Source organism: Bombus flavifrons, chromosome 6 (genome assembly GCF_040668555.2).
Source record: "Bombus flavifrons isolate JBK064 chromosome 6, iyBomFlav1_principal, whole genome shotgun sequence".
NCBI lineage: Eukaryota > Metazoa > Arthropoda > Insecta > Hymenoptera > Apidae > Bombus > Bombus flavifrons.
This window is the reverse complement of record NC_138447.1, coordinates 11,330,574-11,354,385: the sequence shown is the minus strand read 5'-3', so window position 1 is coordinate 11,354,385 and position 23,812 is coordinate 11,330,574. Positions and strand designations below refer to the sequence as shown.

At 44.1% G+C, this 23,812-nt stretch overlaps 1 protein-coding gene across 3 annotated transcripts in view; it reads right to left on the bottom strand.

Moving 5' to 3' along the window:
• LOC138180988 (cell adhesion molecule Dscam2) overlaps positions 1-23,812 on the bottom strand; it is a 174,710-nt gene that overhangs the window by 9,595 nt on the left and 141,303 nt on the right. For 2 of the 3 annotated variants that reach the window (XM_069115402.1, XM_069115403.1), the window contains 10 exons: positions 22,674-22,923; positions 17,388-17,532; positions 16,241-16,503; positions 13,578-13,739; positions 7,653-7,994; positions 3,383-3,688; positions 2,584-2,883; positions 1,873-2,004; positions 1,561-1,721; positions 1,034-1,197 (listed from right to left, as the gene is read on the bottom strand). In XM_069115402.1, the coding sequence (XP_068971503.1) occupies positions 1,034-1,197; positions 1,561-1,721; positions 1,873-2,004; positions 2,584-2,883; positions 3,383-3,688; positions 7,653-7,994; positions 13,578-13,739; positions 16,241-16,503; positions 17,388-17,532; positions 22,674-22,923 (2,225 nt within the window). The remainder of the gene's footprint in view (positions 1-1,033; positions 1,198-1,560; positions 1,722-1,872; positions 2,005-2,583; positions 2,884-3,382; positions 3,689-7,652; positions 7,995-13,577; positions 13,740-16,240; positions 16,504-17,387; positions 17,533-22,673; positions 22,924-23,812) is intronic. The other variant, XM_069115404.1, reaches the window with a different exon arrangement.

Below are 23,812 nucleotides of genomic sequence, written 5' to 3'. Positions count from 1 at the left end.
TGTACGCAATTAATTTATACGTACTAAATGTTGTAACGACTGTTACATTTCAGTACATTACGCGTATTCTACGGATCTTTGCACATTTGAATTTTCCATAAATGGATAAAAATTCGCAGTCTGGTAATGAGATTAGTACAAATAAAACATCATATCGATGCACGAGATAGCAGGACTTTTCTTCATTCTTTCAGTATAATTTAGTGTAACTAGAGTCTCAACGTAGTATTTACGGCACGTGATAATTCTGATTTAATACGAGGTTTGATGTCCTGTATTATTCTTTGAATATCAGATACACATGAAATAAAATTCGATCTCATTTTAAAAAGAGAACAAAGTCATCTAGAGCCAAATCTCGAGAGTAAGAACGAGTATTGTCTTTGAACATGTTACGCTAACTGATATTCGTGCAAATTATATTAAATATTCGGTTGTGTACATATGTATTGATTCATTCCATTTTTGTCCGTTCGTGTAATTCTTAAATATATCTGCCGTTATTCAACGATTTGTTCCCGTTACGGTTTTACTACATCGCGTAACATAAATATGTATCGTCAAAAAAAAAAAAAAAAGAAAAATATAAAAGAAATATACGCAGAGAAGGAGAGTGCGAGAGAGAAAATTTGTATTTTGTGAAATTTCAATATATCGATAACTTTATTTATACAAATTTAGCGCGAAGGGAGACCGCTTTAACTGTTGAAACAACAAGTCGATGAACACTTGCATGGTGTCGGTAAACGACGCTCTGTGTTTGGTTGGCAGGTAGTATAACGCGTTTCGAAAATATTTCAACGTCAATGGTCCGTGGGCGAAATAAACGAGAAAACCGCGGCTGCTGGCTGCGGTTATTTATCACGAGGCATCCTGGCAAAGTATAGAATGTCAACGTTATCCGAGAAACACGCGCTCGAGCGCAATACGGTATGCCGGGGGGATCGCGACCTAACGGAACGTATTCGAGAGGTATCGTAAGGTGAATGCGTGGTCGTTAAAGGTTGCTACGTTCTCCCTAACGGATCGTTACCTATGTTCCTTGTAGCCAACGTGGTAACCGAGTATCTCTCCGTTCCATAAATCATGATCAGGTGGGTCCCAGGTGACGTTAAACTCGGTCGAGCTGACAGGATCCACCTTGAGATTTCTTGGCGGACCACCTGGTTTCTCCCCTTCGGTCGTCGTTTCCAAAATCTGAAAAAAAGAGAAGACCACGCACCTTCGTGCAGTAGTCTCTCCCGACGTGAAATTTCATTTTTACGTTTCGTTCTCGCGACGCGTCGCTCTCTCTACGACTTTATCCACCTTCGTTCGCGGTAAGGAATCTACGTTGCAGAATTTTAATCACGGTTACGAGAACACGGAATGAAATTCACTGAGCGAGAAAATTGCAGTTTGACGTGTTACTCAGAGGCTACAGAGTAGGGATCGATCCTGAGTGTAAATCGACTTCTGAATGATAGTTTCTCTCGAGTTACAGAAGGATACGCGGGTCGTACGGAAAGTTGGTAGCGTAAAGCGCAATCGATGTTGCATATTAAACTTCGATATACTCACGTCACTCGCCTGACTACGACCCAATTCGTTCTCCGCGTATATTCGAAACTGATAGGAGACCGCCGGACGCAGACCGTTCACGTGAGCGTGAACCTGGGTGCCTGGTACTGTCATGTGAAACGTGTGATCGTGCCACACTTCTGGAAAATAAATTGCGTGGGCTAGAAAGGAGAAGATCGAAGCACCTGTTGATCGGCTGTTGCAATTCTATTTCATTGTTTCTTGTGTCTCTAACGCCGTCGTGTGGTAAAAGGTTCTCCCATCTTCTAACTGTATTTCTCAAGAATCGCGTATTGAAACCAATTTAATTACCAGTATCGGTTTTGTACTCGATGATGTACTGGGTGATGGGGCTGTTGCCGTCTTGACTGGTGGTCCAACTGATGTTGATGTAACGACTTCCCTTTTCGATCACGTGAAGATTCCTCGGGAAATCGGGCGGCTCTTTGCATTTGCAAAACAAAATTTTTCCCGTTAAAGCTACGTTTCGACGTAACCGATGGCGATACCTATAGATGTATGGTTTGTTACGTGACGCTAACCATCCGACCGAAACATTATTTCATTTTTCGATCCGGCCACACGTGGTTATCTCGTCTATCGCTGTATGGGTCGACGCTTGTGCGAAAATGCATTAAATTAAATGCGACGAGTCGCGGAACTCGCTTGTATGCATTACGATAATTACGCGAAACGTGACAACGCTATATGCAAATATCAAGAAACCCGGAAACATTATTGAAATTGTTTCGTCGTGTATCGAGTCGACGTATTACGCCGATAACGTCATTACCGTGCATCATCGTGCACGTGAAAAACGGCCTTTAAATCTACCTTTGCCTCGGCAATTTTCTCCTTTTGTTTCCTTTGCGCTCTCGGTCTTCCTCTGATTTACTCCGAGTTATTGCGCGGACATTGCGGACGTCGTTAATAACTCTCCTTTGAACGAGAGATCATGACGATTGTTTCCCCGTTTGCGCTCTCATCTTTCAGTGAAATATGATTTCCGGCAAGCGTACCTACCTTGTATGTACAGATGAATTGTCATTTCGTCGCGACCATAAGCGTTCGAGGCTATGCAGAAGTATCTCGCGCTGTCTTCTCGACTCGTGCTTATAAACTCGAGCGTGCTGACGCTGCCGTCGGTGGTGTTCTCCTCCTTCAGCGTATACCGATAGTCGGACAGTTTCTGTTCCAGGTGTGCGCCCATCTTCTTCCAGATTATTTTTAGTGGATGATCGCCCTTCGCTTCGCAACGCAACGACGCGCTCGAGCCCAGCCTTGCTGTTTGGTTACGGTGTTTCTCCACGAAGTGGGCAGGTACTGCGCGTGTTATTATCGAGAACAGTAATTTCGTTTCTTTGTTTCTTTCGTTTGAAGATTCTTTGTTTCGATATTAAGACACGGAGAAACGACAGAGACGAAGATCTATTTGTTATAAAGATCTACCGTGTATCCAATGACGTATACGTATGTGTCATGGATTTTTCCGAAGAAATTTTATTTGAACGAAGAATCTTCCATCGTGGTATTATATGTAAAATGAACAAGCGTATATCAAGTATGTATATCCTACTCGTACTGAACTAAAACGAAAGATACTTGAGATTTTTTAGCAATATCTCTCTTTCTCTCTCTGACTCTCAATAACTGGTCTGACAAGATCCTGACCATGGTAAATCAACGAAACTCTACTTTACTCTGTTTTTAATTCTCAGGATATACATCTCTATCAACGAAGAAAGAAACGGAAAAAAGATCATTATCCTAGAGAAACGAAAGATTCTGACGATTTCCCGTTATTAAAATAATGGCAGCTTACCGTTCACCGTCAGATGTACGACTTTGCTGAGGCCAGCGCCGATTCCGTTCACCGCCTCGCACAAATAAAAACCCTCGTGGTCTTCTTGCACTCGACCAAACACCAGAGAGCCGTTCGAGTGTATTCTCAGGTTCTGAGGGTGCTCGTGCGTGACGATGTCGCGATAATTGCCAGGTTTTTTGCCGCTAGCCCGCCGCCACGAAACCGCTGGCGGCGGAAATCCATCCGCGTGGCAATGGAGAACCAGTCGCGACATCCCTTCCGAGGCACGGACATCTTGGGGTTCCATCACCCAACGGGGTGGCACTGTTTCGCGGCATAACACACCGGTCGTTAGTTAGCCGTCCTTGGTATGCGGATTTCGCGCACCGTCGACGACCGTAGCATCTGAAATTTCATCGTTCCACCCCTTCCCTCGCCATTTTACTTGCAGATCTCGTCGACTTTTAATGGATCCCCGTTGGCTGACAACCGCGTTCTCTCTTTTCCCTCGTTTTTTGCAGCAATTATCGCGGTCCGGCTTGTTAGTTCGTTGCGTTTCGCGGGACGACAGAACGCTTAGTTATCGCGAACGGAAACCGCGCGTCTTGAATTCGTCCATCGCTCGCAAACGAGGGACACGAGAAAAAGAGAAATTTTTTTCATAGATGAATCTCGTCCGTTCGTTCGATTTGTTCCCTCCGTTTTTGTCTTGTTGAAGTAAGGGAGAAAGGGAGAGAGGAATATTTCAGATGCCACTGCGTTCGTATCTAAGCTTATTGCGCCGAGGCGAGAGCGAAATTCTCGAATTGGCCTACTACAATTTCCTACTTCAGCGCAAAGTGAAACAAAAGACGTAGTTTGAAGGGTGCGCGCGCGGTCCACCGAGGGAAGGAAAATACACTCGTTGCAGCTGCTGGTATTTTTTTGGATCGTGCAAAATCCCGCGTCACACATTCTTCGTTGTGACGTACGTCTCTTCCCTCTGTCGACCGCTATAGTAATACAGGCAAACACAGGAACATATAGAGAGGAGTTCAGAAAGGTATACACACGATTTTATCAAAAAAAAAAAAGGAAAAGAAAAAGAGTGACAAACGAGGTGAGAAAGTGCGCGTTGGATAAAACGAACAAGTGCGATAGTCGACAATTTTTCTGGTGACTCGTGATAGAACAGATCTATAAATGTAGGTAAACATTGTTAAACATCGTTAAGGGGCCATAACAAGATAGAGAACAATGCATAAGTCAGTGCTGTGCGGACATTTTGACTTAGGAACAATGCGGTGATTGTGCATTTGCGTACATAAACGTGAGGGGTCGAGGCATTTTGTGTTTTCATCAAATATTGATGATAGCCAATTATTTTCGATGACCGAGTCTCACCGTAGACACAGTGATACCGTGGTGAATAATTCCTCGCTCTGTACAACGTACTGTTCTATGTCTGCATCGTTTCGTTCCCTTAAGAACGTACGAATATACGAACGTTCCTGTATCCATAATTGTAGCCGATCTTTCGAGACGTGTTATAACTGCTCGAATCAATTATTCGCCACGTAACACATTGAGTCGGTGAAATTGATACATACGTGGATATCGATTAAGTGACCTCGGGCTAACGATTCGGAAGTAGTTTCCGAGGAAACAATAAGGCTGGATCGTATATTAGGAATTGGTGCCAAGTGTTCCACGAGTGAACTATATAACCAAGGAGCAAACGGGAAGTGAAAGAAACGGAATCAAAAAAAGGAAAAAAGAGAAAGAAAAGAAGATAGGAAAAGGTAAAAATAGAGCAGAACGTGTTGGTGCATATATGCGTGTGCTGATCAAGTGAACGAGTCGAGAGACGGCGTTCTAAACTTATATTTCGAGGCGGCTGCTGATACTTGTACAAATTCAAGATGAAGTGGTGCTACGCCGAAGCCGAGTTTCGCAAAAGTGGCTAGTGCCCTTTCATGCAGAATCCCTTTCCTTCGGAGAATACCGCGATCGCTATTTCCGTATCGTTGAACTCCAAGTTTCGATACACGTTACGGTCCATTACGTTACATATTTCTTTGCTACTCGAATTCATCTCACGAATTGTCCTTTTTTGCTTATCAGTTCATTGTTCGATGTTCTTGATAATTTACTTTACGAAGAGACACGATATTTTGTTAAACAAAAAATCACGCAAGTCTACATACCTACAACCATCGAATGTTATGTATCCAATTTATCAAAAGGAACCAAATTGAATCGTTTGCATAACAGAAAATAACTGAATTCGTTTGGCAAATTTAATTTCAGAAAATGTTAGAAATATATAAAATATTTCAAATAATGCATTCGTTATAATATTTGGAGAGTGAAGCGTCTCTGTACATCTTCCAGTTCTTTAATCGTAGTTGCACAAACACCAATTTCCACGAACAACCGCGTTCTAAACATATCATTACGGATATACATATATCAACAACAAGTGTACGTAGACTTTCATGATCTTTTATATCTTTTCGCTTCTTCTTCTTCTTCGTTGAAATACTTGAAATTTAAGAAATATACGTAGATTTTTGCCATTGATCGTACATTATATCCGGATCGCGGTATCTCGTCGAGCTCGAAGATCGGGAGAGGTGCGATTTCAGAGATGGTGCGCCTGTGAGATAGACAACTAGATAAAGTACGATGTGACCGTAGGTGATAACGCTATCATATTGTGCGGTGCTCAAGTGCGTTGGTGCATCGCGTTGCTGGCTGGGCGATTGCTGCTGCTGCGGCGGCTGCTGCTGCTGTTGCTGCGTTTCATTTTACGATTGTCCCCGGATATCCGATCTACAGTTTTTTTTGATCCCGCTCAACGTGACTATTATCGAAACGTGTCATTTCGAGACAAAAGTTCAATCACAAGCGTGTCGTCTCTATCTTCCCCACCCACCACCCACCCCACCCAGTATGCAGCAACTGTGCGTCCTTGTTCGTTATCGTATCTGCACATCCTATGAAATAATGGAGTGACAATGTACCATGTATTAATAGAAAAAATATCAGTATTTTTTATTCTAAACGACGTAGATCCAAACATCGGTTCCCTTTCAAGCTAACGATGGATTTATCATCGTTAAAGAAAAATAACCAAGAGTTAAATATTCTAGCGAACGAAGTAATCCGCAACCCTAGCTGATTCGTTCCCACACTGCCTCGAATTCACGCGGTTGCGATGGCTGCGGCGGCTGCTGCGGCTGCATTTACACGTGATTACACAATACCAATGGTAACAGTAATAATATAAAACATATATATGTACAGGCTGGCTCTCGGGAACGTTTAATTGCCTTTCGTGTCCGGTAGAAGATACGGGACAATGCTTGGCAAACGGACACGCGATTTCTTCGCGAGAGTGAACGAGACGTGAGAATAATTTTACAGAGATGAAAATGTAACTGCGCCTACCTCTGTAACGTGAAAGACATAATCTTCGAAGGTAACACCGATAAAATTTGATAATTCATGACATACAGACGGTTCGGTATTAAACGATTTAACTACATCACATGCATCACCGACGATGCTGTGTTAATAATATATCTTCATGAATATTCAATATAAGCGCAAAATACTTGAACACCTAAGTGTCTCTATTCCAGACAGCACGGTGACATCTTTTAGTGACGTTTTAACGATGTCTCGTAAAGTTCTATAAACATCTTGAATACCAGAACATCTCGCAGAAGTTAGATTTGCTGCTCTATGGAACATTTATCGAATTGTTGTAAAGAGGAAACTTTTTTCTCTTGTTAATTTGTTAATTATCTAATTGAGGATAAGTAATATCCAGGTTAGGTCATAAAATCTTCAAAATTTAACGTTGTCGTATTAAAAACGTTGCGTGCTATCTGGAACCTTGCATATACATTGATTCAACACGTTTCTTCCCGTATAATCACTTATCAATTATTCGTCCAATTATTTCACGATCGGATCTGAAACAAACAACAGTTAAAACCACTCAAAGGAACAAAAAAGAAAAAAAAAAAGAAAAGAGAAAAAGAACAATTTTTACTCTGTCGTTTCACATAACGCAGAATCTCGGAGAAGGCCATCGAACGTTCCATCATCGAAGAAACCAGCCGGTGCACAATAAAAATATCGACAAGATATAGAGAATAATAATAAGTGGTGCGCTGCCAGGTGCAAGAAAAAACGAACAGAAAGGTGAGTGAACGGTATTGAAGAATAGAGACAGTGTGCTATATAGGGACGAGCTTTGGTTCGTCCGCTGGCTCGGCTATCTCTCGGTCTACTTTACCACGAACGATCAACTCGGCCGTCCAGAGGACCTCGGCCACCGAATTGCGCGCCAGGCAAGTATAGTTGCCGGAGTGCGCGGCGTTCACGCGCTCGATAACTATGGTACTGGAATGGGCATCAATGTTGGTTACGCGTAGCCCAGCGGGTGTCTGCGTGTGTCTGGGACCGGTTATCCCGGTGTTCCCGAAGCCAGCTGGACTGGGCCCGGCGATCGGCTCGCCGTCCTTGGACCAGGCGATCGTGAACGGAGGATCGCCCTTCTCGACCATGCAAGTTACCTGAGCACGCACGCCCTCCGAGAGGTCCTTGTTAAAGCTAAAGGGAGCTATCGTAGGTGGAACTGCACAAAGAAAAAAGAGAAAAAAGAGATTCAAGTGACGTGAGAGTATGGTAACAGAGTGGTACGGTATATCGACGATGTGTAGAGATAGTATACGCGTGCTTCCAACCTATATACGATCGGTCATTTCTCTCGGTTTTGCGTCCAGAGTTCCAGGGATGTTTGCTTTCCGTTGACACGCCTCCTCCGTTGAATGATCGATGCGCGTGTAGTTGCTTCGAAAATGTTTAGCATACGTGGTTCGAACTGTTCAACGCTCGAGATATATCACGATTGATGATGGAGATCGTGGCGTAACTACAGGGAGGGGTCGCGATCTCGCTTTGGCAAGTTGGAATTGTTTTTTCGATGGATTTTTCGCGAGTCGTTTGCATCATCAAAGTTGTTCCGGGAATCGATCATGGTCGAAAGTTTGGAAAGCTCGATCGGATCTTTCTGTTTCGGAAACGTCAGCCGTTCCGCGTTAGTCGCGTCTCAACGCTCGGATAATCCTTACGTACGTTCTGTAACTAGATCCATATCTACGTTCCAACAAAATCTCATCTCTAATAACGTGAAATCAGAGTACAATACGCTGATGAGATCCCTGTCTCGCTATCGAAGTTCGTCCGTTCGTAATCTAGTACAGAACGTTGGTGCGCAAACATCAGACGTTCATAGATAGAGGGACAGGATTTCACGTGCTTCGTTCTGCGCATCAGCCTCTCTAGCAATACAATTTAATGTCCTTTGAAGGATTATAGTATATCTATGCGTCTCTTTCACGTCCATTAGTCTACCGAAGCCAACGAATCTATCGTTAGGACTTGCTGTTCCCATTACGCTACCCGTAATGGATGCCGGTCCAACGTAATACGATAACATCAACGCTGCTTATCAACTCAGCTGCGCGTCATTACGGCGTACGCCATTATACGTATAGGATCGTATTAACATTGACGAAGTCACAGGGGGCGTTTCGACGCGGTTATAGCACGAATCAATAGCGGTTCGTTAATGAAATCAACCGCCTATTTATGTTAGTTGAGGTTATTAAAAGGGTTCGGATTATCGAGACACATCCTGTGATTTCGTCGGATATCCTATCTCCTAATCGAAATGACGTCCAATAATTTTTGCTTTGGAAATTCTCTTATCGTATTATTAAATATAAATCATATAAAAGGATTAAATTCTACGGATATTTTAACGATAACTCTCGTTTAATAACGTCACTCAAAACGACTTGTCTCGCTTATTACTCCATTTGCTGTGTCTTCCAAGTTGAAATTCGCATTTTCCTCGAATTAGTCACTAGAGACCAACAACGAGTTTACCCTCTGCGCGGGAAGTCACGCTTAAATATAAGTCATTCATTGTCAAAAGCAACTCGTCAATCCCATATCTTCAAAATTTCTTAATTTCTGTATAATTAAATTGTGCACAATATTAATTAGATTAATCCATTGGAAATGAAACAACCAACGTCGCAGAATTGATCACATTGATTTCCATGTAGCTTATACGTACCTCTCAGAATCCTTTTTACACCCAACTGTAAATCACTCGTTTAACCACGTTAACCAACCAAGTTCTTGTATCGAATTACCTTGTCATGCTACTTTATAGTATTAAAACACATAGCCAGTATCTGTGCCTCGGTTAATATCCAACGATATTACCACAATTCTCTATCCGTTTTCTAAGAAAAAATTTTCTGTCCTTTGGTTCTAGAGTCAGTGGAGGATTGGGATGCAACATTGTAAAACGAAATCGTCGTCGTTTCCCGAATATTTAGTCGACTGTGGACATGACTCTTCAACCAACGGTACGAGAAGCCGCCTTCTCGTCGCGGCAGCGAAACTGGAACGTAATGCCGCGAAACGACAATAATAACTCGCCTCGTTGGCCCCGGCGAGAGAGATACACCCGCGGAGCACGGGATATTCAGTGCCCTAGAGGTATTAGAACAGAACGTGGTAGTTGTTTGAGAATAATTGAGAAACCGTAGCCGGGGTTGGCGGCGGATAGCGCAACGTTACACGAGTAATGCCCAAAGAGTTGCCACTGACCTGTGCTACGCAGCTGTACGAGATGTTCACTGAACTACGTTCTCTATGTCTGACTCTGTGTGTCTCTTTGTATGTGGTATACGTACATAAATATCAACCAAGTTACATGCAGCGCGACAGTTCGATAAACGAACAAACAAAACGAAGTTATACATGTTTGACGATAAACACGGCCGACGATTGCGTCGGAGCGAAAGAGATCGACGATTTTGTGACGGATCTTGCGCGCCCTTATACTTTAACGAAAAAAGTGAAATAATTCGACTGGATTTTGCTTTTTTCGAAAAGCAGTTCAGACGTCGTGGGTGTAAACTGCATTTCGTTTTTCCAATGTCCCATTAGAGCTCGCGATATCAAAAACGTTTCTTGGTAAAGAAGGATTACATCGAAACTAAAGGAGCCGTATGTAATGTTAAATAGATACGAATTAAACGTAATATCGACTACGTTGGAACGATATGATCCATCATACGACGATCGTGGAACCAGACAGCTAGACTCTTAACACATCACTCACCGGGAAAGTAAAAGTAGAAGAAAATCGGGCGATCATTCACCGTGAGTGACAGTCGGTGCACGCATGCACGAGCGTGCAGCGCACTGAGATACGAAGCGACACGCGTAACCACGCATGCCGTTTCGGCTCGACGCTCGTCGCGATGGCACGGCGCGTTAAAATCACCCTTAGGCCGTTCGTTTCGTAACGTCGGCCAACAGTTTCGTTCGTTCCGCTTGCACTGATTTGTTCGTCTAGAGAGAATTCTAAGGATGAGGATGATGGTAGAGGGTTCTTTTTTTTTTATTGTCGAACACCACCATCATCGTCGTCTGCCGACGACGAAAACGAGAAAAAGCTGTGGCTGCGGCCGCGAGCGAGAGGAAACTCGCTAGCTCGCGTGTGTTACGCAAACGAGCATGGAAAGAGCAACGGAGGGAGAGGAGGAGATAAAAAAAAGAGAGACAGAATCCTCGCCCGAGGATGACGAGTGGCAACGATTGATCTTGCTTTACATCGGGAGTTTCCAACTGGTCGAGAGGTTCTGCTGTCGAGTGCCGCGTGACGATTAATATCGACGAGATGCGAGGGTACACTTTTTTCTTCGTTTTCCCTGGCCGTTTCACGGCCATTCCGCGTCTCTCGTCGACGGCAATTGCGGAATTTATCCCGGTAAGGGTGAAAAGAGAAACGAGAGGAAGGGAGAGAGAGAGAGAGGGAGAGAGAGAAGATCGCGTACGGCGCGGCAGTCGGATGGTAGAACAGAAACGAAGGAAAATAGAGCGTGAAATCATACGTCGGCGTGTTCGTTGGCTGTTTTAAATGGGAGACAGGCTGTGAACCGAACGAAAATTTCCTAACCGAGTTGTCGGAATTGGGGGGTTGGAAATAAAAGACGATCGTGGCTGAAATTGGTGACCGTAGAGAGAAAAAAAGGGACAGATTCGTAGAGTGAGTGAGAGGGGAGTTGGTGGAGTGAATGGGTTCGCGCGGCTGCTGAAAAGTTGTCGACTGACGAGCGGAAAACGCTTCGCCGCGTTTCGCGTGCCGCGTCACCCGTGAACTTTTCAATCGCCGATGATTATACGTGTTTGCGATGCCTTTCTCATGATCACGGTGACGAAATTTCCAAATGTTTCCGACATCTAGTACCTTAAATATAAATATCGTGACGTTGTTTACTCCAACGGTCGATTTTTATTAATCATGTAAGAGAAAGAAAGATGCCAATCACCGTGATCACTCGTCAGCATCGACGTACACAGCGTTCGAAAGTACTTCAAGTACCTACAGGTTTCGCGTGATTACTAAATGAGGAAAAATCGTCGGGTCGAGAGAATTTATTTCCGAGTGGGGGATGAAAAACCGTGCCCGTTCCTGCGTACCATGGACCAATAGCGATGCCGTGCGAGACGTTTCGGCGGCATCGTTGCTCGCAACGCACGTATAGTTGCCATTATGCGCCGTGGTTGCGCTCTGTATCATCAACGTAAGATCGTATTCGCCGATATGATGGGTAGTCGTCTCCGTGGAATTCAACGGCCTGCCGTCCTTCAGCCAGGTGATCTTCAACGGTGAGTCGCCCTCGCTGACCACGCAGACCACGTGCACCCGCGCGCCTTCTTGTATATTGGCAGGAAAGCTAAACGGATCGATTTTAGGCGGTACTGAAAATTACAGGAGATCACGACACATTTTTACTTCATCACGGCCCGCAACGAACAATCTGCGCTCCTATGTCCGTCGAGTTTCGTCGCGAACATAGTCTCTATCGGTTCGAGGGACCGGAAGAAAATAATTTTTCCCTCTTTCCTTCTTTTTGTTCTTTTTCTTTTTTTCTTTTTCGTAAAATGATCGAGAGATCGTAAACGCGGAAGACGCGATAGAAAGAAGACAAAAGGCGTACGCATCGGTCGTTATCGTTCGATGCCTCATCGACGCGTAGTTTCAATCGCTCTATAGTCTCTTTCTTTTTTGGTATTCCCGAAGCACCGACCAATTCGATTCGACCCGTGCAACGTTTTCAATGCATTCCTGCCTCTCTTATGAAACGATCGTACCTTTTGTCGCGTCAACGTTATCCACTCGACTCTCGAGTCGAACGACATAGTTGTAACATTATACATGTACGTATCTACTGGCAGTTTCATAATCTCTGGATATTCGATTTTTCTCTTTTTCCTAGAAAGATTCACGACACGTTTTTTTGCTTCTGTCCTACCTGTGAAAACGGCTCAGCGCGATCGCTGCGGAAAAATCGTCGATCTGAAACCGTTATTAATCCAAAAAGAGTTTCACAGTTTTATCGATTCGGAGCTACAACTGGATATCAACAAATCGATTAAACAATTGTATAATTCGCATCGATACTTTGTTTACCTTTTGCTTTAATTGGAACAACAGCGGGCGTCATTGACAGGTAATTGGTCGAGAGTTGACCAGATATCGAATTCTATATGGATACATTATAATACACGGTGTATTTTGATCTCGAATAAAGAAATTATATTCCAATTAGGAAACACGAGTACATTATCATCCGCGATGGAAGAAAATCGAGTCGGATAGAATTTCCCCCGAGTATATGATTTCAATTTAGGAATATCGACGGAACTGTTCAATTTTATCTATCAACAACGAATCTCAAAGGAAAAATGATGAAAGAAAGAAAAGAAGAAAAAAAGGAGAATTATTATAACGTTCGAACGTCGTTTCGAGAAACGAAACGGAACGTCTCAAGTTTCTCAAAGTTTGAATCACAAGTAGCGAGCAATGCACGCCTCGACGACTGACTTTTCCCCGTAAAGACTCGACGTCGCGTCGTTGCGTTCCACGGAGGTTGTCTCGCGATTACAAGGACGGTCGTCTGGAATCAAGTTTCTCCGTGCTAAAATCCTGACAGAGCGTGCATCAACTCTGGTGACGAAAGATATACCGTTGACAAACGTAACGCTGTTATTCCAATTCGAGCAAATTCATAGAATTACGGCAGGAATGACAAAGACGATTAAAAAACAGACAGAGAAGAAATTTTACCTTTCACTTCGATGTGAACCGTCTGGGAATCGGAGCGGCCTTGTTTGTTCTTCGCCGTGCACGTGTATGCGCCGTGATCGGTGCTTCTGTCGACGTGATGCAGTACCAGAGTTCCATTTGGGAACACTTCCTGACGTCGACTCGTCGGTAGCACTTTCCCGTCTGTGGGTAGCAAGGAAACGTTATCTCATTTCGACGGTCCAATTTTTAAGCAAATTCAACACAATTCTTTGTCTTATCCGGAAACGAATGGAAATAGTACGAGAAAGTTGAGGGAAAGATACATTGTTGACATTACGATTCTTTGTCCAAGTGCAATTGGTTGTTTAAGGTCATTTCCTTGATTTTGAGCGAGAATTAGAGGTAGAGAAGAAAGCGAGTGTTCGTGCTAGAATATCGATGTTGAGCGAGGATTCGGAGAATGCACGTAAAAATTTGGCATGCACGATGTCACATAGAGATTTGGTGGAAGAGCGCAACGCGTGTGAGATTTTCGCGAATACGATTCAGAAGCGAGAGTTTGCGTGAGCTGTGGAGGAGTTGAAAATAGGATTCAGAATTCAGAGTTCGAGAGAATCGAGTCGCATCGAGTGATAATCGATCATACTCTTTTACCATTCGTCGTATAATTAAACTACTGTGTTGTTTCTACCATTGAATATAACCGGTATCTATCAAGTAATTTTATATTCTTGAGCAAAAATCTGTCTATACTTTAATACGTTCACAACATCGAGAGAAATGTTGTTGCGATTTTGTTAGACGATAAGTAGAACAAGAAGTTTCGATCGGTCAATCGATCTGGAAGAGTCGAGTATCACACGTTGACATACTTATCGAATTCGAAACGAGAGCACTCGCGAGAGCTTTTTCATTATCGTTGGATGAAACCACCACCCGCGATAGATGCGCGCCTAAGCGACCAACTTCATCCACACACAAACTTCCTAGCTTCTCGGCGTAAAATCGTCGATGTCGAGTGTAGTTGAGCCTTCAATACGCTTTCGTAGCGGCGAAGGACGACTTTGAAAGTGTTACGGGGGGTATTGCGCGCTCGACGTCACGCTAGATCGCTCGTAAAAGGGAGAAAGTTACGGGGGCAACGTTTGAAACTTTTCCAAAAGTTCGGTTCATCATTACCGGAAAAGAAACGCTCGAACTTGCTCGTTCCTGTTCGGATGGCGACGGCAGCCTAGAGTTTCTCCGGTCGACGAAATAAAAGCTCACGAGCTCTCTTTCGTTCTCCAACCCTCTCCCTTTCTATCGCGCCTCTTTCTGCCGTCATAGCTTGCGCTTGGCAAAAAGTTCATTTAAACCGCTAGAAAAACCAACGGTACTTTCAGTTGCTCTGAAATTCGTCTCCTTGCCGGGCAGATTTACGAGGACGCGCGCAAGGCAACTTATTTACGGGCTCTTTATGCGCCGCGAACGTTTCAATTCCCGCTTTAATCTTTATTTTCCACGCCACGGAGACACGAGAAGTCGAAAAGGATAACTTCGTAAGGTAACGGACGTTCGAAAGATCAGAGTAAACACCTTCGAGATTTTGAAAATACAAAGGCCGCGAGAACAAGTTCGTTCGAGTCGGTAACACGCGTCCCGCATCCTTCGCGATAAAGCGGTCTCGCGTATTTCCGAACTGTTCTCACCGGTAACTTAATAGCGCGATGACGTTTTCATGAATAAATGGATGGCTTACGGCCCGAGTTACTGTATTTTGTATAAATGTATTGAATTTATGTATGTTTCGAACTGATATCATTCTTAATGTATATTTAACTATTGAATTCATTCTCCTTTTTTCGATTTATCAAATAAGATATAATATAATCTCTGTTGAAAATAATTGTGGAATTGGATTTAACGTACAGAAAAGTAGTTAAAGATTGAATTAAGCGATTATACAACCAGGCAGGGAGTGATTCTGTTTGAAAAAATAAATCGAAGATTCGACTGAGGAAATCGAGTTTGAAAAATTGTCAGCTATACGTTAACTTACGGTGAAATACCGATTAAGTACAAGGAAACGATTCATAGAAGGTTATTTTACATGTGATAGTAAGTAAAAGTTCAGAATATGACTTTCCGTTTAAGGCCTGGTTTCCACGAAAATAAAGTTTAAACATATTCAAATACGAACTGGTCTTGTATACGCGCACGATATATATTTTCAAATTTTATTCTTCGTGAAATTGAAGCACCTTGCGAAAAAAAATACAGTCTACATTTTCTGCTTAGTTTCAAATGTAGTTTAAACCCCTGTCGACTATTTACTCTCGTTCAGTGCGCAATTAGCCAAATTTTAAATATATTTGTTAAGTCTTTTGTTAAGTCGAAGTCTTTTTTGTCAGAAACGAAACCTCAAATGAGAAAATGTTATACCAAATTTGTTTCTTTTTGTATTTCTTTCACGTTGAATCAGCCCGTGCCCGGTCGCATTACGACCACCGTTCCAATATGTATAATTAAATGTTCCCAAAAAAAGGAAATTAGATTTAGAAGAGAACTTTTTCTTTTGGTTGGATTTTTTTTCATCGAGATGCATCGGTTAGCTATATATTATAAAACAAGAATCAATAAAAATTTCGATTATTCAGCGATCAGAGTGATCGGTGCAAAGATTCTCATGGGTTACGCCACTGAAATAACTAGCGAACACTGACCTTTCTCCCAAGTGATGCTCGCGATTGGGAAACCAGCGACCGGACATTTGATAACGGTGGTTTCGCCAGCCACTGCGCCGTAGTTCCCCATCGGTCGTACATGGGGCAGGCCGTAAATGTTGAGACGGGCCGAATGGTGAACCTTCGCCATCCGGTTCGCTGCTGTGCAACGATATTCCCCGCCGTCCTCCACGTGAACCACGCTGATGTTCACATGCGATATTACGTCACCATGAACCGTCACATACTGGCCTATCATAAACCTGTGGGCAAGCAGCAGAGATTCCGTACGGATTGTATCGCTACGTTACGCTCGCAAAGCCAATTTCTCATTTAGCGCGTCAAGGAAAAAAGATTTCGCATGCGAACCGTCCAATTTTCAGGCTGCCTGGACAACGTGGTTCGATCTAATTTTCATCGCAGCACATACAAATTGTATTTGCAAATAGAGGAAGGTAACTCTTTTTTACGAAGCTAGCAGGGATATTTAAATAATTCTAACTGCATATAAATTCACAAGATCAACCAAACAAAGTTTAATCAACGAGATTATCGAAACTCTGAAATTCTCCCCGTATCCTAGCGTCACGTGAACCTAATAATCGGAATCGAATCGGCTTTTGTAAATCTCGCGTCATCTAATATTTTCCTGGTTTATTGGATCATATGGTGGAAAATCAAAAAGCGGATACGCGTTTACCACGCGTTTGTTCCCTATAACGAAATCATTATCGACTCGATCACGAGTCGCTTAACACCGTAAATCAACCGAAGCGACTCGATATAAAAGAAAGGAAAACACAGGTGGATACATTATTAATAGCCTGTATGCGATCCCGTCAAATCTATCATTCTAAATCGAGCGACTCTAAAAAGTTTAGACTGAGCCCGGTTGATTGGTAATTTTCCTCTCAATTGGTTCGGAGAATCGAAGCCCGCAGGCAGGTATCCGTTCCCACGGGACCTGGCGTTATAACGTTCGTAAGCGGTCTGATTTTCCATCGGCCTGCGGTTTAATAACCGAAAATAATTGTGTACACACTATCCATCGATTTCTGATCTTTTTCTCTTTCTTATTTCCCGTTCGTGGCTCCGTCGGCTCTTAATCTCCTGGCTGAGGCGTAAGAGTGAAAAATGATGTTGTTACCTGTCGTTTTGTGGAAGAGGAAACCCGTCCAAAGTCCAAGAGAAGTGCGGCGTCGGGTTTCCGGTGGCGATGCACTTGAGCGACACCGAAGGGCCAGGCTGGATGGTCTGTTCGATGAATTTGTACAGAAGTTGCGGCGCCGCGTCTGAAGAGCGCACCATTAAAGTTTTAAACGCTTCCCGATCGCCGTGGCGGAACGTCGAAGAGCAGTTTTTATAATTACGCGAAGGACGCCGCGTTAATGGGCGTTAAAGCGACCGAAGGTGAACGAAAGCGTGGAATAAAATTTTCTTGCACGTGGTTCCAACGATTTTAGAGATACCGTACGCGTTCCGTGCAAAACTCACAGAGTTTGCATTAATAAAAAAAAAGTTAAAAAAAAAAGAAGGAAAGGGGAGACAGAAAATATGTTGTAGGTAATTCAGTTGGTTATTTTGTTCCACGTTTTCATTTTATCGTTTCGATGAAAAATCGCATTTTTTTGCCACTCTCTCTCTCTCTTTCGCGGAGAGAGGAATTGTAATTCGACGGGGGTTAGGCGATGTTCTCCCTCCAGCGAAGCGCTCGCGGTGCAACCGAAAACTAAATAACGCATCCAGCAACATTACGCCGGGCCAGCGTGTTTCAATTTCACCAGGTGAATCGATCGTACTGAATTCAGCCAGAACACATCCAGATTTCGAAATAATTCAACAGTGTGTGGGTACACGCTATAAGCAGCTAAATGCATGCAAATTATTCGAAGGGATTTGACCAGTGGTGAGTTGCTTCCTCCAATTATACGGGTCCTTTCCTTATTACGCGATAACCGTAATATACGAAACAGATGGTCGTCGATTCGGCCGATAACTTCGACGAACTCCATTCTACATGCCGTCGCACCTCAGTTTCTCTATCATCGATATTCCACCTCCTGCCCGTTTATACGAACGCCAACTCTACATAGAACGCATCGCGATTATGTTAACCAAGCCCGTGCTCGAATTCGTTCAAATCTCAAAGTTCGGCCACGCGGTGGAGAATTCGTACGGGGTCAAACATCGAGCAGCTAGTTGCCGGGTGAATATTGAGGCGGTTGCACCTGGTTCAGGTGGCCCCTGGGTGTCTGGGGTCACGCACACACAAGGAGGCGGCGCGTACGTTCCATGGAAACGATCCTGGCTCGCCGCAACGCGGGGTATTATGCACGCAACATTTACATGACAAGACCTGTACGCGGGCAGAACTATCGATCTGCGGTTTGACGCCTGAACTCGAGTGCCGCCTAGTGAATTAACCCCAAATTATAGAGCCGACAATAACCGAGCTGCACAGAGTTGCGCGGCTGTTTGCTCACGGTGTAAATCAGGATGCCGTATTGCCGAATGCCACGCCCTGTTTCGTGGACCGCATATTATTCTACGGGGGTCTGCCGCTTTCGTTGCCATTCAACCCATAGACCGATTATCGAAAACTTCGCAGCATATCGTTCCACGAAGCGTCCACGATACGCCCAAAAGCTGCAGTCGTTCGATGCTTCTCCTCTTCAACTCGCGTGTAACGATCTGAGCATCGATGTTGTTTTAGTATCATCCTTGATATCATAGAATTTGATATCTGGTATCACAAAAACACGATGAAATATCGATTCAGTATAGAAAAAAATATTTTTTCCGGATTAAGGGACTATCCGTGTGTTTTTATTTTCGTACGTCTGAAAGTTGTTGGTTCTGGAATTATTACTGGACTTTCGGTAGCAATTTGTAGTTATTCTCGAATGCAGAGAAATTCTGAATCCAATCTGGCAGGGTTTAGCACGTGCGGCTTTGATGAGGCTCCAAGTGGTTCGTACTGGTGATCAGATACTCGCAGTAGTACGAGTCGGCCATACGGTTGTCATTACGCGGTTGTTATGGAAACGTCGAAATAATTGTTCTTTCTTGCATTACATGTGCTTCGCGTTGCGATTACTCACTCGATCGCCTATCGAATTTCACGTCAATGAATCCACGATATAGAAGTTTAGTACCAACTTTTTCAAACGATCGTCTATAACATTTTCATTATGCCCACCGATTATTTGATTAGGAATAACGATAATTTAAAAAATTTTTTAAACTCGTAGTAACGTTTTAGCGTATTTTATCTTCTGGTATGTGGATTGCGTGGAAACGCAACGGATCACGTTGATAGGAAGCGGAGCGTATCGGACGACGCGGTGCGACGCAACGTAATTCGACAGGAAGACATTATTTACCGTGGCGTGATTGCCAGTTCTGTAAACGCGTTAAAGCGGTATAAATAAAATGGAAGTTTGCCAGTATCACAAATGGCGTTGGGATTTCTGGCGTTCTATGAAAATGATGACGGGGTATTACCGCTCGAAATTACCGTTCGGTTCGTTCCAAACACCCCTTTATTGTTACGTTCATTTAAAAATAAAACGCTACACGCGCTTGACCCGAATCGGACGGAATATTGACTTATGCTATGGTCAGGTGAAAAATTTAATACCGGTATTTTACAAAATATTTCGCAATTTCACGACCGACAGAATTTTCTCGCGGAATTATTTGGCTTGCTGCCAAAATTCCCCTTCTCTCTAATTCTTTTCCCTGACCATATGTACGTTCCATAAACCGTTCTGCTATCTCCGGTAAAATAAATTGGTAGAAGGAAAGAGAAAGAATGGGAGATAGGGAGAAAACAGCACGCACGCGGTGAATAGAAGAATTCTACGTTACGCGGACGTACATCTGTTTCCTCCTTTTCAAAGTCGGTTCGATATCGTTACAAAAGTTGGCCGCTTTGATTCTTTCCCTTTGTTACGCGATAGGATTAGTCCGATTCCAATTATTTCGAATTGCACAAAGCGATACAACACATCGAGGCGGAGAGAGACCGAGAAGAGGAGAAAGAACGATTTCGATTCTCGGTCTTTTTTCCCGGCTGCCGCCCGGTTAAATGCATAAATTATTTAAAAGGACAGTAGTGCTGGTCGATGAAAAGGAGACCGTGCGTCCGCGTGAACAAAAGGAACGTACAAACGGGGAACGTCGTGACTTATCGGCGGACGGAAAGGGAAAGTTATTAACTGCGGAGAGCTGAACGTGTTCTCTAGCCGGCAGACCGAACGATCGGCGGAATTCCAACTTTTTTCGACGTTTAAAAATTTCCACCGTGCGATGCCTTGACTGAGAAATAGAGTCGAGCTGGGAAATAAACGAACGCCTGTCTTTTCTCCGCTCTTTCCGTTCGACGAGGACATCGTTCAATAGGAGCTAGAAGCACAAACGTTAGTCGAATAAAATGGACTCTTCGTCTTCGTTAAATTAGTTACAAGTAGTGGTTTTAGAGGAAAATTTCAGCTTGAACGTTTCTGATACTTTGCTCTCGCGCGGCGATAGTCGATATTCGCCAGTTACGAATTCGATGTTATTAAAAGTACGTTTCTCGTGTTAAAACATTTTTCTCGATGCACAATTTCGCTGGAACCAGAATTTCCTCCAATTAAGAGTCAATATTACACGTAGCGCTCTTATGATTCTTTCCTGCTATTTGATCCGTTCTCCAGAAACGTTAACGTGCTTTCGAGTACTTGTTCTCGCGTCTCGAAGTAGTTGGTAAAACAAGAGGTTCGTAGATGGAAGATGGTAAACGAAGACATCGGTACTCGAAACATCCAGCAGCCAGTGAGAAATGTCGGCTGATGCTTCAGTCTCGTGTACGTGACACTAAGACGAAAATAGCGGTAGGTATGTACGTGCACTTAAGACGGTCGACTGACAGCGTCGTCGTTTAAGGTAATGGATTATGTCACATGGAGTAAGACCTTTTCGTCGACGACGCCAGTTTTAAAGACGTCAGTCGGGGAATATTTGGCCGACGAAGCGGCCATCCGTCCTGGCCACTGCGGCGTTCGTTTTTGCGCGGGAATTTCGAGCGGATACCAACACTTTTAAGCAACGTTCTCATCCCTCCGTTCGCTGGCGATGCGTTTCTTTCACTCGACGAGCTGGCGGCGGCCTCGCCCGGCTTCCCACCCTCGTGACTAAGACAAATGGTATGTATTTATTTCACGGCACGCCAACCAGTGGATTTCTCCTTTCTCCATTATGCATCGCCCTCGTTAAGCATTTTTTTCTCTCTTCCTTTCGACGCTTCTCTCCTGCTTTTTCTCCTTTCTTTTCGCCGTTTTCTTCGCCCTTCCTTCACCCTTTCCTTTCGTCCGCCGTGCCTCATACTCTTTCTCGTTCCTGCACGACTCGCGCAGTCTTATTTCCCATCTACCTAGCCAGACCGAGCTTTTTGTCGCGTCGCCCTTCTCGAACTTGGCTCGTTCAGTTCGCGAGAATGGGTTTAGACCGCGGAGACGCGACGAGATCGGGATAGAAACCGACGGAATAATGAAAGAATTCGGTTGAACGAGGGATTTCCTGGGGACACAGATAAGGGCGAAGGTAAGAGAAAGACAGAGTACCGTTCGCAGCAAATAAGTTGGAAGGGGTGAGCAGCCGGATGCGACGAAGCGTGGAATCGTGTTGCCAGACTGGATATAAATTCCAGATGAAATTCCAAACTAAAGGTTCGCAGAATTTTATACTTGCTTCGATATCGATTGGTCGATGGATCTAAGTCGAATGAAGGGCCTCCTTTCTCGTCGTCTCTCGCTCTAAGGGTCGACCGAGAGGCACGGGTGCGTATCAGAAGGCGAACGTGCCCGTTAATTAAAAATATTCAACCCATCCGACCGGACAAAACGTCATCGTAATACGTACCCCTCCTTCCTTTTTTTTTGTACCTCGTTTAACGGACTTAATTTCGCGAATGGTCGATGAAAAGCTATCAAAAAAAAGTCGACGAGGTAGTCGTGCGAAAGTTTTGCAATGGAGACCAAGCCGGTGCTTGGTTAACGGGTAATAGCTTTAATTTAGCCTTATTATTTTCAAACGAGACTTTTATAAAACTTCCACGGAGCTCGTGGAACTCGCCAGGGAGGCAGGTTACGAGCGCTTAGGTATACTAATCCGTCTTGACTCTTTGCGCAACGCCTTTAAGTACGTCTTCGTGTTGTACGAATTACGCGCGGCAGGGAGGGCAGTGAGGGGTTACTTTGATAACGCCAGCTATGGGGTCTAACGCCAGATATATTTTCATTGGCCTTAAATTTTTAACTTTCGAAAAGGTAATTTCGCGTGCCAGGGCCACGGCGTTAACGGCCTCCAGTCTCGTCCATTTCCCCCGTCTTATCCACGCACTGTTCATAAAACAGGGGCCAATGAGAGTTTAAAGATTAAAGCCACTCACCCCCTAGTCGAAGCTCCGCGGTCGCCTGTACCATCTCATAGTCGTTCTTCGCGAAGCATTGATACATTCCTTTGTCGTCCCTCACCACAGAAGAGACGCGCAACGTCGAGCCATCTTTCCCCGTGATCTTGCTTCTACCAGAGGCGCTTTCTCCCACGGGAAGTCCGTCCTTGGTCCAGAAGATCACCGGGATTGGTTGGCCAGTGACGGAACACTGAAATTCCGCGTCCTTGCCGAGGTCGACGGTGACCTGCAACAGTTATCGATTCCGAGCGCACGTTCGCCAATAAATGTCATATTTAATATCCTCGGCTGTCCTCGGAACTTAATATCGTTCCGAAGGAAAAGTTGGCCGATTTCGAGTGGATTCTGCTTTCAAGCTACAGCAGCTGTGCGATGTTCCTCTCGACGTGAACATCGATTCCGGCACGAGCGTGTATAACCGAGAAAGGATTTCGAGAAGCTAACAACCCGATACCAGCTTGCTATATCCTATATCTTGTACGATAATTTTTCGACGCGTTGGCAAACTAACGGCTGCAGATTTTACGACTAACGATATCTGATAGTACTTGCGTGATTCTATTCGAAGGATGGCTCGTTATACATTATGTATAATATATACGTATATTAGTTGGTAAAAGGAGCACGCATTTTGTAATTGTAACGACGGAAGGTAAAGATCCGATTACAGGGTTCTTTGGAATCTGGCGTGTACACAAAAGACGATAGATAATATCATGGTTGAGCTTTGCTCGCGGCGTTTGCCAAGAAGAATCGCCATATTAATACCTGCCTCCAATTTCCTTCCCCATTTTGGAAACTTCGACGAAGTATCGATTCCAGGAAGGCATCCTTTGATCTCTGTCAAACGTTTCGTCGAAATTATCAGAGATCGGAGCTGTTTAATGCGCGGTAGACAGCTTTGTAGAGGTCGATACAAACGTGATCGTGAAAAAGGTACGAGGGCTAAGTGGCACGCGATCGTTCTGGAACGTCGCACCGCGCTGCGAGAAAACGCCTAACGTGCTTAGGCACAACGAGGCGAATTCCAGTACACCGTGCGCGAGCATACCAGCAAATCGAATGTCCTGTTTGGTATTTCATCGTCTACCTTCGAGAGCTTAATTGCTTCCGGG